The sequence below is a fragment of the Leptonotus elevatus genome, chromosome 21 (genome assembly GCF_054856555.1).
Source record: "Leptonotus elevatus isolate MCC_2025b chromosome 21, RoL_Lele_1.0, whole genome shotgun sequence".
NCBI classification, from domain to species: Eukaryota; Metazoa; Chordata; class Actinopteri; order Syngnathiformes; family Syngnathidae; genus Leptonotus; species Leptonotus elevatus.
In genome coordinates this window covers 5,027,128-5,041,965 of record NC_141259.1, presented here as the reverse complement: position 1 = coordinate 5,041,965, position 14,838 = coordinate 5,027,128, and the positions used below count along the sequence as shown (strand labels likewise).

Here is a 14,838-nt window from a genome sequence, read left to right as displayed (position 1 = left end):
CCCTGCACGAGGCACATAAATATCACAATACCACACATTTGCATGCCTGTTGTAAAACCAAACTGTGATCGGGTGAACTCCCGTCAGTGGAACGGCCCATCGACACCGTTTATTAATGTTTACGGTCCTTGGCCTCATCACTAAAGGCTATAAATCCTGAGTGCTGTTCAATTGGGACCTTTTGCCCCTTTGCATACTTCAGCAAATACCACGTCTTCTCTCATTCTTTCACACACACGGACAAACATGCACGCACACACACACACACACACACACACACACACACACACACACACACACACACACACACACACACACACACATACACACACACTCCCGCGGCAAGTGGAGAAGATTTATGAGGCAATGTTGGGTTCGCCAAGCCTGTCGTCCCTCAGGTGGTGTCACAGAAACATTTGTATGCCAAGGATTTTCTTGATAGCACAGTGAGGTTTAAGATTGGCGCTTCTAAAAACATGTCTCCCTCCAGACAAAAGCAAATGGCAGACGTTCAGACAAATTAAAATGTTTAGGGTGAAATTGACTGTGGTCTTGCTTGTAGTGATGCTAATGAAAATGTATCGCGACAACCGAAGCCAAGATCCAGTTTTGTGGAAAGACAACAGGCAATTGTGGATTTATTTGGTTTCGCAGAGCTGGAGTTTGGTCCCTGTACATGAGCTGCGGCGTGCAGGTGTTATTTGAAAGCTGCCGTCCCCGTCGCTCTTTGTTTGGAATGGCTCAGTACTCCGGTATTTGTCAGCGGAACACACTTGTGTTTGTGCTTGCTTTTGGTGCTGTCAAGGGAACGCATGCTTTCATTCCAAATGTTGACAGGTGCGCCCGAAGTAGCAGACAACGCGTTTTCCAGTATATTTAGTCTCTTCCGACCTTGATGGAAAGTTCCTTCGTAAATAAAAAATAAAAAATAAAAACAGGCCCTTTCAAAGTTGACTCTGTATGGATTTAGATTGCTGGGAATCTAAGCTTGCTGGATTTCTGGCACATACATCAAAAGCAACTTTAGATGTACTTACTCCCACCTAAGAGGATAATTGTTGTTGAAGACTACACTTACAAAAAAACATATTATTATGCCTTTTTTTTTCTTTTCTTTTTTCGTTTGATGGGCTTGTGACTTAGAGTAGATGGTATCCTCTAAATGGCACCCTTGGCACTGAACTTTTACAGTTGGTACTGTAGAAAAGATAGAATTTCAGTGTTAACTAGCCCCGTGGGTCATTCTTACAGATTGTAACAAAAGGTACACAATGGACTTTTATCATAAAAACAATGTAGACAATATAAGGTGATTGAGTATGTTGAGCCGGTTGCCTCTTTTTTAAGAAAGAAACTACATGAGCAACTTGGGTTTCCAATTATTTATCCATCTTGTCACTTAACAACTCAGGTTAATTGAACATGTTTTATCCTTAACTCGTTTGCTCCCAAAAACCTATATATAAAAAAATCGTTCTATTTTAATAAGTGCCTTGGGCCCAAAAACGTATTTATAAATGTTTTTAAATGTTTTTTTTATGCTAGAGCATACAGAAGACTTTGATGCAGCCTTTGACCTGAAGAGGTCTCTTAAAGCAATAGTAGTTATTACAAAAAACGGCCAGCAGGTGGCAGCAGAGTATAAGAAATCAACCAGGGCCATGTTGCAAAAAGGCTCTTTTTTCACCAGTGTTTTCAACAGATTTGTGAATAATGATGAAACTTAGCTATATTTTAATGTTAATTGCTGCAAAACGGAAACAGATACAAATATATATATATTTTTTTCCTGATGAAAGGAGAGACTCATCTTTTTTTTGGTTTTGGTATGTTTTTATAGCAATAGAATGGGCCTTGCAAAATGAGTCAAAATCCAGTAAAACAGTCGGGAGCGAAGAGGGTTGCTTTAGTGAAAATGGCTGGGAGTGAATGAGTTAAAATACTGACATGTTCTATAGCAGTGTCTCAAAAAGTTCCTAAATCATCCTTGCTCTCAATTCACTGGAAATATCATTTCATATTCGGGATTCCATCAGACCAAAAACACTGGTCATCATTGACCACTCAATTCTTATCAGTGATTATTTGTGATGAAGTGTTCCATTTTGGCAAACAGAAATATGCTCACATCTTGTTAGTAATTCCTGTTAACACACACATGCATTTAAACATACTTATTTTTGACACCGATTGTCACGGAGTGGTCACGGAGCGGCGTGGTGTCTGTCGGCGTGTGAAGTGGAGGACCCAAAATGCAGGGAGGCAGGAGAACCACAGCAGGAGTACGAAACTGGCGTGCTTTATTTTACAGAAAACACTAACCAAGGTACTGGTTAATGCTAACTAAACAACAAACTGAAAAGATACAAAATCAAAATGACAGACAGAACTCCGGGGGTGACCGTGACAAGCGGCAATGATCCCACGCCGACTGATCACCACCCGGGAATTAAATACCCTCACACTAATTGGGTAACTAGCCACACCTGGGGCCAGGCATAAGTGGCTGAGGGCCCGGATTGGTAAACCCGGAAGGGCTGGAACCCACTCAGGACCCTCAACCAAAACCAGATCTTCCCAGACATGACAGATTTCACATTTTAAACCATATTACATACGTTTATACCTAACTTTAAGATTTCCTTCCCCATTTTTAATGCATCTTCATGACTTGCCTTAAAACTAATCAAAAAAAAATGGACCAACAGATTTTGTTTCCCCCAAGTTCAAAAATAGCTAAATTAAATGCAAATTAGTTTCAGAGTGTAGAGACTACAGTGATGATGATGATAATACAATAACTTGCTGAGCTGTGCTACAAATTATGCAGTTTGGGGGCGTGTGTGTGGGTCATTAAACCACAAGCGAGCCTATGCTTTCGAGATGCATCACTGTAATGAAGCTTGCCTTTGGTTCTTTATCAGAACGTTTCTTTTTTTTGTTTTCGTAATGATCAAATATATGCAAAAGACTTGAATCCAAATCTTAAAAGAGCATGCAGCTGTGTGTGGCATGATGAGTTATGATGTACGATATGTGGATCGAACGTGAGATGAATGAATGATTGAGTGATCTCAGTTAATCCTATCAAATAACCAGGCCGCAGACAGACTGTCCTCGTGGCGAGCAACCTCCCTGGACCTGTGATTGAATTGGTGAAAGGTTAATGGCTCGGGTGCCATGACATACGGCTTATATATCATTGTCTGTGGTGATAGCGTCTGTGTGTTTACCATTTGTGGAACATGTGCAAAATAAATGTTTACACTAAACCAACAAAGTCGTATTTTGGAATGGTAGCGAGTTTTATTTGATGTTGTTTTATTTTGTATTTACTGAACAATACTCTTCAACTCAATAACAAATATTTTTTATATTACCTTCTCTTGGTGTTGTCAATCAAAACTGGGTATTATTATCTTTGTTGATTTATTTTTATTTATTTTAAATGTTTAGCTGGTTTACACTGATGTAATTATACGTTACCTCATTCACTGCCATTGACGACTATAGACGTCAAAGATTCATGTGAACTATTTCTATTAGTTAAACATTTTTTTCATTTCATTTTTTATGAAAACCTAGATTTTTTTAATTGTATGTTTATAAGAGATATAAAATTATCATGCGATTAATTACGATTGAACGGCCCTTATTTTTAATATATATATTTTTTTAATTAGCCTTGTCAGGCGATTACATTTTTTAAATTGTAATTAATCACATGACTTCACTAGTTAACTAACGATTAATCACAAATTTTATATCTGTTCTAAATTTACAATATTTGTTTTTTTAGGTTTTCATACTCTTGTTAGCAAAAGTGGAAAAACAATTTTAACTAATAGAAATAGTTTAAATGAAATTTTGCCGTCTATAGCCGTCTATAGCCGTCAATGGCAGTGAATGAGTTAAAAATATATATATATATTTTTTATACTGGTCTAAAATAAAACATAACAATAATTATATTATTAATTATACAATAACTTGGATGCTGTTTCAGTCCGTTCCTGATTGCTGTGCACTTGAATATTCTGTATTAGTTGTCTGTGTGCGTCTGGCATCTCTGAAACCTCCTTGTCCGTTGTAATGCAAAATGAATGTGTCTCTGCTGTTGTAAACGCTTAAAATTGCAAAGCACCATCTGTGAACATAAAGGAACATTAAACTGTGTATCAAGGGTGACAAAGACCCTTGGACTCATTCCTTTGTGTACGTCTAGAGAAAAGTTACAACAACACTTTAAACACAGCTAATAAATCCGTCCAGCTGTGTCATGCTATCTCGACTCTGATTGGCTAAATCACGTTGCTTCTATGTTGCTACTGGCAGGGATGGAGCCGTGGATTTTCCGGTTCAAAGCAGAGGGCACGGTGGATTACTCCCAGCTGACCTTTGATCCCAGCCAGAACGAACTGATTGTTGGTGCCAGGTAACTCATACTTTGTTTTTTACCTTTAATGTCGTTTCTGCTCTGTTTCACTTTTCCTTGTCATTGTTTCGTATTTTATTGCTCGTCACTGGTGCGCTGCATGACACCAGCTTGTCCAGATGTCTTCAAAAGGCCAAGAAAAATGTTGTTTGCTTGATCTTCAAAGTATAGTCCACACACGTGTATTAGGGCTACTCAAAATAAAAGACAAAAGTTGTAATGTTTTGAGATTTAAGGCAGAATTTTTGTAAAATAATCCACATAACAGTCTTAATCTAACAGGATATACAGTATGCTGCACTGTACACTCTAATAATCAAGAAATATGATTAAATATTAATAACATCTCCTTAGCCATAATACTGTATAGTAGTAGTCGCAAGGGATTCTAATTTTATTGTACAATTACAGCTTGTTTTCAAAATATAATGACCTATTTATCTTAAAATTAACTTTACTTAAATTAACTTTGTAAAATTCCCATTTGGCCATCTTTCATTTTAGATCCCATTGAGGCAATTTGACCCTCCCAAAAGTAATTTAGTTCATTCCTTACTCACTGCCAACTTCAATGTCTGGTGAGTGTCTAACCATGAGGGTGTTGTGGTTGGGTAGAGGGTGACAAGCTGGCTTCGACATGAGGGTGATAATGAGGAGAAGAGGGATCGATGCAAATATCAATACAGTAAAAATCAGAGGCTGCACTGAGACATGGTTGATCGCCTCTCCTCAGGAAGATTAATAGATCACTGTAAGAGCATTTGTTTATAACAATATGTTTGTGCGAGACCCTGTGCATGTGTGTGGCATGTGGACAAATGAAAAAAAAAAGCCTATTGTTGATAAGGAAGAAAATTTAATGTCCGAACTGTAAGATATTAACGTTTTCATGGAATTCATTTATTGATACTAGAAAATTGAATCTAAACCTATTCCTCCTGGATGATGATTGGTCTTTAGAGGGCAGAAGGCGTGAAATATAGATCATTTAAAAAGCCACAAAGAGAAAATGACATTGGTTCTCAAGGGTCTCCTTGTGGTAATGCAGCCAACCTGATACATAGTTGGTCAATACAAGATAATTTCTTGCGAGAGCAGTTATAGGGATTCAATCGCTCTTGAAAGTGGCGAGTGTCAATGAAATCATTTTGTGGCTTGCTAAAGTGAAAGGCTTTAGGCAAGGTGGGGGAGAGAAAGAGAAAGAGCAAAGTCTCAGACAGTATTTTTCATTTTCATATCTGCTTACCGATTTTTCAACATTGTAACAAATCTTACGGCACTTATGCAGGATACAGTATCGTTGTGTATGTGGTTTAATGGAGATGACCAACAAGCACGCCACGCACGTTATAAAAGAAAAAGAAAGAGCAGTAAGAGAAGAAATAAAAAGAAGCTAGGCTAACTGTTAGCTTATCTTGTAAGCACGTTGCAGTTGCTAACTCTTCTTCCTGTAATTTCTTTTTTGGTGTGAGACATTGGAGACATTTTACACAAACACTTAACACAACCACCTGTATTTGTGTGAGGGAACAGCGCAAGCCTCAGGTCACTTCCTAATTAACAGAAGCTAGGCTAACTGCTAGCTTATCTTGGAAGTACAATACATGGCGGTTGGAAACTCTACTTCTTCTCTTTTTTTTTTCTTTGGTGAGCGACGTGGGATAGATGTCAACACAATCACCTCTGTCAGGTCACTTCTTATCATTCCATTTCACATCATAGTCATGGAGTTCATTGTCTTTCAATAGACATACTAGACTATATTTTTTTGAATTTGTGTATCTTTAAAAACATTATCAGTATGTTGTTAGCTTTCAACTTCATTTTATTCATTTCCTAATTCATGTTTAAAGATTCTGTCTGTTCCTGCAGTGGTTTGAGCAACTGAAAGCTACCAAAGCAAAGGCTTATTTGAATTTCCAAGTAAAGCTGCAGTTTGAAATGTGTTGACATCCTTGAAACAGTTTCAGTTGCTTCTGAACTTCCTGTTTACCTCTGGGACTAGAAATCCCCGTGGAATATTCCTCTATTTGTGTGTTTTTCTGGTATACCATACCTCATTTTATCCTCTTTTCGTTTCAGAAATTACCTCTTCAGGCTCAATCTTGAGGACCTAACACTGATTCAGGTGAGTGCAAACATTCCTCCACCATCTTACTTTCTTCATTGTTCTCTTTGGAGGAGCCTGGTTTCTACTTTTTGCTTCCCAATGAACACTTTGCATGCAGGATGAAGTTAGCTGCAAGCCCTCACAACTTAAAGCCGTCACGGTAAAAAACGGTCTTGCTTTTCACACACCACAATGTCTTCACAGCCGCAGAGTGACAGCTGGTTTGCTTGTAAGCGCTCACAAGGGAGGGAAAGAGTTGCTCTAATATCTTGTCACTGGTAATACTCCCGATTTGAACCTAATATGACTTACATTCTGCGGATGTGCTTCGCTTGGGTATTAACGAGGTGTGCAACTTTTTTGTGCTACTGTTCTGATCACCGGTACACTCTTTTGCACTTGTCCTAAAACAGGGGTCAGCAACCTTTCCTGTTAAAAGAGCCATTTTAGGCTAAATAAATAACCAAAAATGTGTCTGGAGCCGCAAAACAATTAAAGATTGTGATGATGGAAATATTGTGTTAGTGTTAGTCTAATGTACTGAGGGCCCTAAAAAGAGCTGCACCACAAGACAAAAATATGAGAGCAACATCCTGTACATAGAGATTCATTTTCTTCTACTTTTTTTTTTTTTTAATTAGTAATTGTTCGTACTTCATTTTTCATACATTTCTAGACTTTTTTGCCTTTGGCAATTTTATTCACATATTATGGTCATTTTCGGCCTCTCTTCTTCCTTACTGTGGGCATTTTCTGACACTTTTCTCTGCCTTTTTCGTCATTTTATGGTCAAGGGCATTTTAATTTTTTTGTTTTTTAAAGTATTTCATTTACCTTTCGTCTCTTTTTCTGACAGCTTAAAAATGTGGACTCTCACATTCTTCTACTTTTTTGTTTTAATAATTGTTCATACTTCATTGTTCAGCCATTTCTAGACTTTTCTGACTTTCTGTCAACTTTCTGAAATTTTTGGCAATTTTATGGACATGTGGTCATTTTCTCTCTCCTTCCTTTTGTGGATATTTTTCTGACATTTTTTGTGTCTTTTTTGCTATAAATTTTATGACATTTTTGTCAATTTTGTGGACATTTTATGGTCATTTTCAGGCTTCTTTTGTTTTTGAACATTTTCTTTTCTGCCTGTTTTTTTTAAATTAAATTCTCTGACATTTTTGGCAATTTCATGCACATTTTACGTTAATTTTCTGCTTCCCTTCCTTTTTTTGGACATGTTATAGTCACTTTTTAGGACATTTTTTGTTATTTTTTAAAAAATGTTTTCATCTACTTTTCGTCTCTTTTTTTCTGATAACTTAAACATTTGGACTCTGCCATTTTTTGAATATGTAACTATTCATGTTTTATTTAATCATTCATTCATTTAAATAATATTTTATCCCCAAAAAATCAAAATAAATATGTAAAAAAATCAAATAAAATTCTACTGATTGTGTTTTAGAGACAAGGGACTAAAGAGTGCTCCAGAGCTGCAGGTTGCACACCCCTGCTCTAAACAGAATGAAAGTCTGTTAACTGCAGACGTACAGCTTAGACTTTGGCTCCGGCATCTTGTAAAATATAAAACCAAACATTCATAAACTAGAAAAACACTCAATGGAATGAAGACCTCTGCCAAGATTGTGCTTTTAACAAAAGTGGAAAAATGTGGAGCGCAATAATATTGATTTCTTGGGTGACTGAAACGATTTATGATGTAATTGTTGTATATTCCTCCTGGACAGGGCAGAAGCAACAACATTATATACAAACAGCGTTACTAATGATTACTTAATTTACATATAATCTAATTGAAATTAACGTTAGTGCCATAAAATGTGGTGCATTACTTTAAGTGCTTCATATGCTGCTGGTGACCAAGTCGGAATCATTCAAAGCACTAAGTTGGCAAAATACAGTCCAAGTAGGAATATGCATGCCATGCCATCAGACATTCTTGAAATCTATAGACACTCAAAAAAGTGCAATAAATAGGCTATTATAAGTTTCAAAACATCAATTGTTATTTTATTGATCCACTTTATCGGCATAGTAATTACCGTAAAATCACACACCTGTGTATAATACTCCCCCGCCTTCATCCCTCAAAAGTAGTTACTTGTCCCCCTGATTTGCTGGCATCCTTTGTTGTTGCGTGCCAATGATATTTTAATGATTTCTGACTAATTGAGTCCGAAAACGACATCCATTTCATTTTAATGCATGGGATCCAATTTAACACCCCCACAAAGCATCCATCTCTAGACGCATAATGTAAGCATGAGGGGGCTGTGAAACAGTGTCAAGCCCCGAAGCTGTCAAAGGATTGGTGCCTTGCTCAAGGGCACCTTGCAAAATACATTGTTTCCAGTATTCGGAAGCTATGTTACAATGTCTTCTTTTTTTCATGCTTAATTGAGCCTTGCATGCACTCCTGCCCCCCTGGATAGCTAAACCTTTGAGGGTCTGCAGTATTCACACACAAACATTGATACATGGCAAGATTTCTTTGATGGGTCGACAGCCGCTGATGTTTGCCATTTACACTCCGGGAGAACCAGTGGAGAGATTGAGGAAGAGGTGAAAAAAAAGGCAACAGGGGATTGAGAATGGCTGAATAGAACAAAGAGAGAAGAGTGGCAGCCATGTAAACACAAAGCTGCCTGGAAAGCAAAATGAGAAAAATGATGAAATGACATAGGAGGCAAGGCCAAGTCTGGTGGAGAGACGGGGGAGCTGAGGGTGGTGTGAGGCAGAAGAAAAGCTCATGCAGTCTCTTTTGGATGCTTGCACATGCTTTGTGAAGATCCACGCTCTGTAATCATCCATCCTTCTTTAATCCGGGATTCAATGGGGAGATTTCCAGCAATCCTAACAATCAATATCTCATTTGGTGACCACAAGACGTTCGCCTGGTCAAACAAAAGTTTGAGTTTTGTCAAACTTTTGTCTATTCCGGTCACACCCAGTGGTTTTTCCAAGTGGATAAAAAGGATCTTGAAACTTATAAATGACCCAGGTGCGCGTCCCTGCTTTGCATTTGACTGGAGACGATTTTCCATGTCAGGCAGAAGGCTGAGTGAGTGCAGGTGCTGAATTTTAAAGAGCACAGATGCTCTTTTACCATTTACACCTTGATAAGTATTTTCTTTCCTTTTGTGGTGTCTATTCTGCCTTCAAAACAGGAATACATTGGGATTTGATTGCCTCACTGGCTATAGATTCGCATGTAATATCAATTTGTAGTGAATGTGCGAGACTGACTATTTTCCCTTTTGCAACATTGTTTCTCTTACATTTTAAATGATTGTTTTGCACTAATGCTCGTTTGCCACTACATTCAATACACATCCAGTAATTGTCATTTTTGTTTGGTGCTGTGAGAAAGGATTGCAAACACTTTTATTATCTACCGAGGTAGACCAAAATGAGTATTGGAATTTTGGATTCAGTTCTTTTATTTGATGTCTTTGTTATGCGCAAGTGTACCAGATGAAGTGTCCATCGATTCTTATTTAATTTCTGGTTGCTGCTGAAGGAGAACATTATTTGCTCAAATCCATTTCAACTTTGTGTGTTAAGCACTTTAAAAGTAGTGGGCATGAGCATGAATTATAAACTTATTAAATATTTAATACAGCTATGAAACCTTTTGTCACACTATGACAAAATGTATCATATCGTCGCTGACTAAAACTCACTAAAATTAAAATTCCAAAAACATTTCCGTTAATGAAAAACAAAGGTTAAAAAAAACGAAAACTAAATGGAACAAAATTTTACATTTACAAAACTAACTATAATTATAGCGAAAATGTCCTTAGTGTTCATCTTTGGTAATTTATTTAATACACGAGCCTTCGGGTTGATTTTAAATGTGATTTAAGTATATTTATTTCAACATTAACCGGAATAAGGATGTTTGACAGTGTCTCGCACAGAAGTGATGTCATCTAGCAGCAGCCAATAGAGAAGCACCTTCAGATGACATCGCTCCCAGTGCCAATTTTGTGTGTTTGACTTTTTTCTCCAACGGCTCACCTTGCCATTTAATTCAGCCGAAATGCAACGCTAGGTAAGAAGGGCGTTGCTTTTTTCATTTTACCATGGTATTTATTAAATATTGCACACAAGTAATACACAACATAAAAAAAAAGAAAACTAATACTAAAACTAAGCATTTTTAAAAACTAAAACTAATAAACATTTACAGAGCTAAAACTAATTAAAACTAACTATGTGAAAAACATGTATGTCCATTTTTGTCATTTTTTATTTTATTTTTTTGTTTATGTTTTTGGGGATGAAACTGAATGCAGACATCCCAAAAATGTAAAATTTTTCTTCAATGTAGGCTATGTTGTATGGGCCCTCACTAGTCTAAACACGGTATTGTGATTACAATTTTCATTTGTGGAGTATGAGTTAAACACCAAAATCCACCCATATTTATCCATCTCAGGGGGCGGCCATTTTGCGCCTTACTGTTGACTGAAAATGACATCACAGTTTCTCAGGGCTCAGGTACTGACCAATCACGGCTCATCTGTTTTTGGAGTTTGTTCATGTGATGTTCACAAGCTAAGCCGAGATTGGTCTTTACTTGAGCCTTGTGCAACTATGAGGTCATTTTCAGTTGACAGTAAATGACAAAATGGCCACCTCTTGAGATGGATAAAAACGGGTTGATTTTACTGCTTAACTCAAATTGAACTAATTTTTCTGCTTAACTCATATCTCAAAAATACAATAATAATCAGAATGCTGTGTTTAGACTCACGGGGGCACATACAATATATTATTGTCAAGAAAATGTACGAGTTGACTTCCAAATTAAGGGATACACTTCACTGCCTTGTTGCACATATCAGCATCAGACTCAGAGATCGACTGAAACCAGCAACCATGATCTTGCCAATAAGTGTCAGCTACACTTGGTGGTCAGAAAATAGAAAGAAAAAAGGCGAGATTAGGACACACACAGAATTCTAAACATGCCACCCATGACATCAGTGTCTATTCAAATGGAGTGTAGATAAAATTATAAAACAAGTTAGACCTTGGTCTGTGAGTTAGACCTCCCTTTTTCTTTGATGGTTGGAGATGACATCTGCTACTTTATGTGTTTTTATTCCTACAGCCTGTAGTGGCTTTTCTCTTCCTGCCATCCTCCAACCTCGTCCTCGCTTATCAGTGAAGCACTGTCAAGAGCAAACAGCTTGTACTTTTCTCCTTGCCCTACTTTAAACACTTGCAGGCACAATACATGTAACTGTAAAATTGATCATGTGAAAGAACACATCATTAGATTGGAACCAATTTGCCTTAAAAACACAAGTGGACACCTCATACGCATATCCCACCTCCCACAAAAGTTCCATATTGTCCCTCCTTCCATTGTCTGCATTAACTAAAGTCACTTAACTAACCCTACACCAGGGGTCAACAACCTTTCCTGTCAAAAGAGCCATTCTAGGCCGAAATAATGAACCGCCTTCAACGTCTTAAACCGCAAAACATTTGAAGATTGTGATGAAATTTGTGTTAGTCTAATGTACTGAGGGACCGAATAAGAGCTGCACCACAACTTAAAATATGAGAGCAGCATCCAATACTTAGACATTCATTTTCTTTTACTTTTATGTTGTTTTTGTTGTAATTGTTCATACTTCATTTTTATATAAATTTTTAGACTTTTCTGCCTCTGTCAAATTTCTGAAATTTTGTATGGACATATAATGATAATTTTCTGCCTTTTTTGCTGTCATTTTTTGGGGGACATTTTGGCAATTTTGTGGACAAGGTAATTTTCGGGATTTATTTTATTTTTGGACATTTTATGGTAAATTTTTGAACATTTTGTTTTCATTTAAATCATATTTAAATATTATAAAATTAAATATTAATATTTTAATGGGGCGATTTCATGGACATTTTATGGTAATTTTCTGCTTTTCCTCTTTTTTGGACATTTTATGGTCACTTTTTGGGCATTTTTAGGTTTAAAAGAAAATTCATTTGCCTTTCGTCTCTTCTTAAAAATTTGGACTCTGACATTTTTTAAAAATCTTTAACTATTCGTAGAATATTTGATCTAAAATACAAATAATATGTAAAACAAAAATATTAATTTCTGCTATTTTTTTAGAGCTCCACAGGGAGCCAAAGGAGAGGGATTAAAGAGCCACATGGAGCTCCAGATCCGCAGGTTGCTGACCCCCTGAGCTACACTCATCAGTCAAACATTAGCTACACCAGCACAATCTGATGAAATAAAATACACAATCTGTACAAATGTTGTTGTTTTTTTACAGTGTAGTTAGGGCAGCCTAATGGTCGTCACATCTTCCTCACATTTGAGTCTTTCACCCAAAGTTAGCTGGGATAAACTGCGGCTCATTTGTCACGCTAATGAGGACAAGCACTGTAGAAAACGGTTGGATGTTACGTTTGGATTAACACTTATCCCCTTCACACAGTCTTCCCAGCAAATTTGGCAAATCTTTAAACAGTAGAGGTTGCTTTTATCCATCTGTATCTTCCAAACTGGAAAATGTCGAAGCTGGACAACTGTCTGAAGTGAGCCTTCAGGCAGGCGTTGCAGTCTCGCGTATTCAGATATTAAGTGGTGACATACGCGCCAACATCTGGAAAAGAGATAATGACTTTCAAAACAAAGGGAGTTAAGCAGTGAGTCTTGAGTGTTAGACACTGGTTATATAAGCCCTACACACAGGTGGCACTGATTCTTTGCCAGGAAAAAGTTAGCTAAGATGTGTAGCGTGAAACATGCTAGTAGAGATGCATTTTACAATAGTTACAATTGTGGTTGTACTTTGCTGTGAGAAAAAGCTGTACTGCATCCTACTAAAAGGTGTCTCTATATCACACGAACATAGTAATTTTGAAACACTTTTTGAAACACTACATCAGCAGGTCAATGTTCAAAATTGCATCCATCTTTCCAGCAGACCTGCAATCTTCCAATTACATGACACCCACTCCCATTCCTCTGCCTTATTGCAAATTCTAATAACAGCGTTCACACCTACTTTAATGATAGCCCTGAAAGCTATAACTGAAAGAGTGTAATTGGCAGCTGCAAAAAAAAAAATCAATTAATGAGTCACAGACTGAGCTTATTTCAATAACAAAAAAATGAATCTATTAGTAATGTGTAGTCCTCATGCTCGAATCTTTTGAACCATTTCAAGCTTCTAATGTCATAACAGTTTGCGAACGTGGCCCCAATGCACAAAGCAAGTTGTATGAATACCTTTATGATTTTGGTGTGAAAACCTCTACAAACCCATATGATATTTATTGGGTAGGGGGTTTGGGGTAGAATAGCAATTGTGAGCTAAGCACTGTCACAGGTCTGATGTCATTGACTTTTGACCTTCCAAAAGCTAATCTGAGCTAACTATTGCCAACAAAGCCCACACTCCAAAATCCTGAAGCATAGATTTGATTGGCAGTTCCGATGTCAGTCAACCAATTTTATGCATAAACGGATCAGTTTGGAGGGTAAATTTGATGCCAGAGCTTGAAGAAAGCTCCTGTAATTTTAGTTATTCAGTCCAAGCTGTCCGGCTTTCACTCACAGTGCTGCGTCTTTTAATGATAAGACATGCAGTCAGACAGCTGGCAGCAGAGAGTTCTCCATGAGCTTCCTCTGCTCATGATAATACCGTTTTGCAATTCAACTCCGCACGCGATCACTAACTATTTTGCTCAGTCCACATTCTTGCCCTCATTCTGACAGACTTCCAAAGTAGGCTGCCTATTTATTGTTGTTTATGTCCTGTCCTTGGTTTCTATTCATCTCCCTGTGCCCAACGTCTCTACCGGATTCCATACATCACTCACGGCTTGTTAGCAATCACAACTCAGTAGAAGGACTGACAAGATGCTCTCGCACGATGATGAATCATGTCGGAGAACTGCTCAAGCTGTGTCGTAGCGCTTGAGTGACAAACAATATATTTTTATTTGAACGGTCTGCCTTGAGGTCACACCTCTACCTACTGTATTCGCTGCAGGTTGCTACTTCTCTTCTGAATGTTCCATTTAGATGTCTAACTAACTACATGACTGATATGACTAAATTAACTCAGTTTCCGTGTCATCTGTTTAATTTGCAGGCACTGTTCATGCAAACATTGGAGGGCCTCCCTGCCAATCAATTTAGTAGCATAACCGCTCACTTGTCACTTGGTTAAGCATCAAATGAATACTATATGATATTTTTGGCTCAATTTGTTGGGTCATAAGTTACATAGAAGGAAATTTTACT

At 37.5% G+C, this 14,838-nt stretch overlaps 1 protein-coding gene across 3 annotated transcripts in view; it reads left to right on the top strand.

Moving 5' to 3' along the window:
* sema5a (sema domain, seven thrombospondin repeats (type 1 and type 1-like), transmembrane domain (TM) and short cytoplasmic domain, (semaphorin) 5A) overlaps positions 1-14,838 on the top strand; it is a 146,504-nt gene that overhangs the window by 53,765 nt on the left and 77,901 nt on the right. For all 3 annotated transcript variants that reach the window (XR_015092160.1, XR_015092159.1, XM_086066381.1), the window contains exons 3-4: positions 4,336-4,435; positions 6,518-6,563. Coding sequence is in view for 1 of the 3 variants with exons in the window: in XM_086066381.1 (XP_085922507.1) it covers positions 4,336-4,435; positions 6,518-6,563 (146 nt within the window). In the remaining 2 variants the exon portion in view is untranslated. The remainder of the gene's footprint in view (positions 1-4,335; positions 4,436-6,517; positions 6,564-14,838) is intronic.